The sequence below is a fragment of the Centropristis striata genome, chromosome 8 (assembly GCF_030273125.1).
Source record: "Centropristis striata isolate RG_2023a ecotype Rhode Island chromosome 8, C.striata_1.0, whole genome shotgun sequence".
Taxonomy (NCBI): Eukaryota; Metazoa; Chordata; class Actinopteri; order Perciformes; family Serranidae; genus Centropristis; species Centropristis striata.
Genome location: NC_081524.1, coordinates 30,660,029 through 30,663,841, shown reverse-complemented (window position 1 = coordinate 30,663,841; position 3,813 = coordinate 30,660,029). Strand labels below are relative to the sequence as shown.

The window sequence follows — 3,813 nt, the reverse complement described above, 5'->3', positions numbered from 1 at the left end:
TGAAAATAATTTACCAAATAACAACTTAAACCAGTCAAACCCTCCTAAGATGAAGACATTCAGTGTTGCAGTTGCAGCAGTTGCCATGCTCACATTTATTTGTATCCAAGAGAGTTCTGCTGTCCCAGTCACTGAAGTAAGAACATGACTAATATAATTTGCAATTATCTGTGTTTTGTCAGAATGCTAAGATTGCTAAATTGCTAATTGTTCACAATTTGTTACCAGGTGCCAGAGCTGGAGGAGACAATGAGCAATGACAGTCTAGTTTCGTATGAAGACGAATCAGTGGAAACATGGATGGTATGTTCGATTGATTGAAAAAAATGAGGTATTTTAACCTGATTTTGACCAAATGTATATTGGTTGTGTTTTTGATGAACAGGATAAATGATGGTGCTCTTTTCTGTCTTACAGATGCCGTTTGACATCAGAGAGAAGCGCCAGACTGGCCCGATTAAATGTCGTTTCTGCTGCGGCTGCTGTTTCGTTGGCGTCTGTGGAATGTGCTGCAAATGAGGATTTTTGTACCAGCCTATTTCTTAATTAGATGTCGGATGTCACTGCATTTGGTCATGTTGAAGTGACTGTGTGCTCAGTGATGTGACTGAGCATTATATTGAATACCGTACCTGCAGATGCTTTTGTATATTATCTTTAGGGATGAGGAAATACACCATTATGTGTATCTGTATCTGTATCTGTATACGTATCTGTATCTGTTCAACCAACTAAATTATCTGTATTTTTATCTGTTTAACCAACTAAATGATCTGTATTTATATCTGTTCAACCAACTAAATTATCTGTATTTTTATCTGTTTAACCAATAAATGATCTGTATTTATATCTGTTCAACCAACTAAATTATCTGTATTTTTATCTATTTAACCAATAAATTATCGGTATTTATATCTGTTTAACCAACTAAATTATTTGTATTTATATCTGTTTAACCAAAAAATTTTAATTATTTGTGTCCGTCAACCAATAAAAAATCTGGATCTCTTCAACTAATTGTCTGTATCTGCATCTGTATCTGGCACTGACAATATAATATGCTGTAGCTCCAACACTATGTGCCATCATAGAGGCCCAAATATTGGGGTGTTAAGGACGTAACATCCTCCACTGGCCTCTAACAAATAGCACTTCTTGAGGCAACACCATTTAGCAAGGGTGGTCTGCTGTCCAAGTGCTAACCAGGCCCAGCTTAGCTCTGCTGTGCTTTGCTTGTTATCCAGAACAGTGAAGGGAGGTATGGCATCGAGCCATGGTGGTATGCATGCTATTGTGTTCCTTTCAGCATGGCTGGATCGCACCTCACAATTATAATGACCACAAAGGTCAAATAAATGGTCTGGTGTTAACTCAGCGGAGAAATGATTAGGGAACACACAGACTCAGAGAGACACTGTGATAGAGTTTGAATGGTGAAACAACATACAGAGAAGTCAACATATTGCAAGTGACAAGCAGAACAATGGCAGACCTGCGGTTGCTATTTAAACCTATGTAATTACGATTTAATTACCCACACACATAGTGCATGTACACTCCGAAGAACACACATTTGTTCACAGTCAAACATGCACAGACTACCAGTCTGGAGCCTGGCGGACTCCTGCTCTGATCCCACCCTCATGCAGCCTTGCAGGGGGCTAAGCGGCATGCCAGGCCTGCCTCACGCCCAGACGGATGCCCGTTACACGCCCCCATACCAACAGAGCTGCTGCCAAACCACACAAGGAGATAGTAAATGAGAGCAGAGGGTTCTGTTCAGCTTCCTCACACACACACACACACACACACACACACACACACAGAAGGACACAAACCATGTGGTTTATTTTATCTGACTCATACCCACATACACACGCACAAAACACAATGCAGGCAGGCAGGCTGCAATTAGGGGGCCTGTTCATCAGTGAACTACAGTATTCTTGCTCTATAAATCTTCAAGCTTAAAGTGTACAAAGTCTTTGGGTGGGAAGCTGAATAATTCACAGGATGTTACTGTTGTCGAGACGCACAAAACTGGAAGCTGCTATTTCCGTTCCTTGAGATAGAGCAGCCACAAGATTTGTTAGTTGAACACATTAATCTACTTTATTTGCTGTTTTATTACTAAAAAAAGACTAGAACTCGACAGCTGCGCTCATGGCTCCATAAGGACAGCATTGCTTTGAGCTAATACTAATGTCAAGATACTAGCAATTCTATCATGCTGATGTTTAGCAGATATAGTTATTAGCATGTTCACCAAAAACTATAATTAATATTTCATTAAACATGGTTTGCCATTATAAAAAGGGTCTGGGTTTTGTGTCTGTTAAATCTTCTCTGTTAGAAGAAATAAAAGAGATTCAGCCATACATGTTCGAGCTAACAGATTCAGATGAGGAGCAGATGTGTCAAGTGTAGTTAGCATCTTTTAGCTTGTTACCTTGTAACTGACAATGGCCGACATTGTGAAAAATACAATAATGTATCCTAAAATGTTAATTATAGGAGCACTTTAAGGTACTGGGGGGGATAAAATACAGGCAAGTCCAATTGGAGCGAGAGAGTAATGGCTTTAAAGACGTACCAGAGGCCAAAACGATGCAAAACAGGATTCCACAACTCTAGTAAGTTATCACAGCTGGAACTAAATTTTGCTGCTACAAGCACGAGGTAAACTACAGAAACAGCGTTCATGTCACAAATTGAGGAATGTGCGTGTGCATATGTGGTTGGTCAATGCAGTGCCTTGCTTGAGGTTGCGTTGCATCCCCCTTCCTTCATTCTGAGGGGAACATGTGTGTCTGTACCACATTTCGTGTAAATCCATCCAATAGTTGTCAAGAAAGTTCACTCAAAACCACAAATGTCAATTACACACTGGCACAAGAGGACAACCTCATTAGTACATGTCAAATGGGAACATGAATGTCAGTAAAGAATCCTATATTAATCCATCTGTTTAGATATTGCTTTGACATGGTTATCCCTAGACCCATGCTGCTAGCATGGGTAAAAATGAATAATGGAATAAAAAAATCTGCACAAAATGAGATGATTTTATGATATTTTCTTGCAAAGCATATTAGTTAGCTTTACTCAGTGGTTGGAAAAATACAAAACATGTGTGATGATGAATTGTGAGTAATACTTGTTTTTAAAATAAATATCTAATATTGTGGAGTAGAACTCTGGGATTGCTTTCTATGAATGTTCATCTTGATTGGATCCAGAGGGCCACATTACATACAATATTGCCTGTAATATCTCATTTGACTGCAATTGTTTCAGACTCTCAAACCGACAGATTAGTCATCACTTTCTACAGTTAATCACTTAAACCAGCAACAGCAGAGAGCACAGTGTGAACCAGAGGCTTCACCGCAGGTCACACTCCACAGCAAAAGGCTGGGAGCCATTCACACACACACACACACACACACACACACACACACCCCAACACACACACAAAATCAAGGCTGGGAACCACTGACATGAGGTCAAGACCTCCCCTACGGCTGAGTTGATTAAACACGTTTCTACAACCCACACACTGCCCAATAAAATGTGTTGTGCTGGGGATGATGACTGTGTTGCACACACTGGGAGCATCATTGGCTCCAGCCTTTCCAGAGAGCCCAGCCCAGCAAATGAAACTGAAGTACAACTCTACTGGGAGGGCAACTGAGCCCCTTGGTACCCCCAAGTTTGATAAGACCATTGCAAAAGTGCCCTCTTGGATGCCTTCATGGCACATAAAACATGATGAAGTACCCTCTAGGCTGCCAGTAAATGGAAAAAACATGA

At 40.4% G+C, this 3,813-nt stretch overlaps 1 protein-coding gene across 1 annotated transcript; it reads left to right on the top strand.

Annotated features, from left to right (window-relative positions):
- Positions 1-822, top strand: LOC131976004 (hepcidin-like). Its single transcript, XM_059338860.1, has 3 exons — positions 1-136; positions 229-303; positions 418-822. The coding sequence occupies exons 1-3, from the start codon at positions 50-52 to the stop codon at positions 517-519; spliced, it is 264 nt and encodes an 87-aa protein (XP_059194843.1). The 5' UTR covers positions 1-49; the 3' UTR covers positions 520-822.
- Positions 823-3,813: the final 2,991 nt, after the last annotated feature.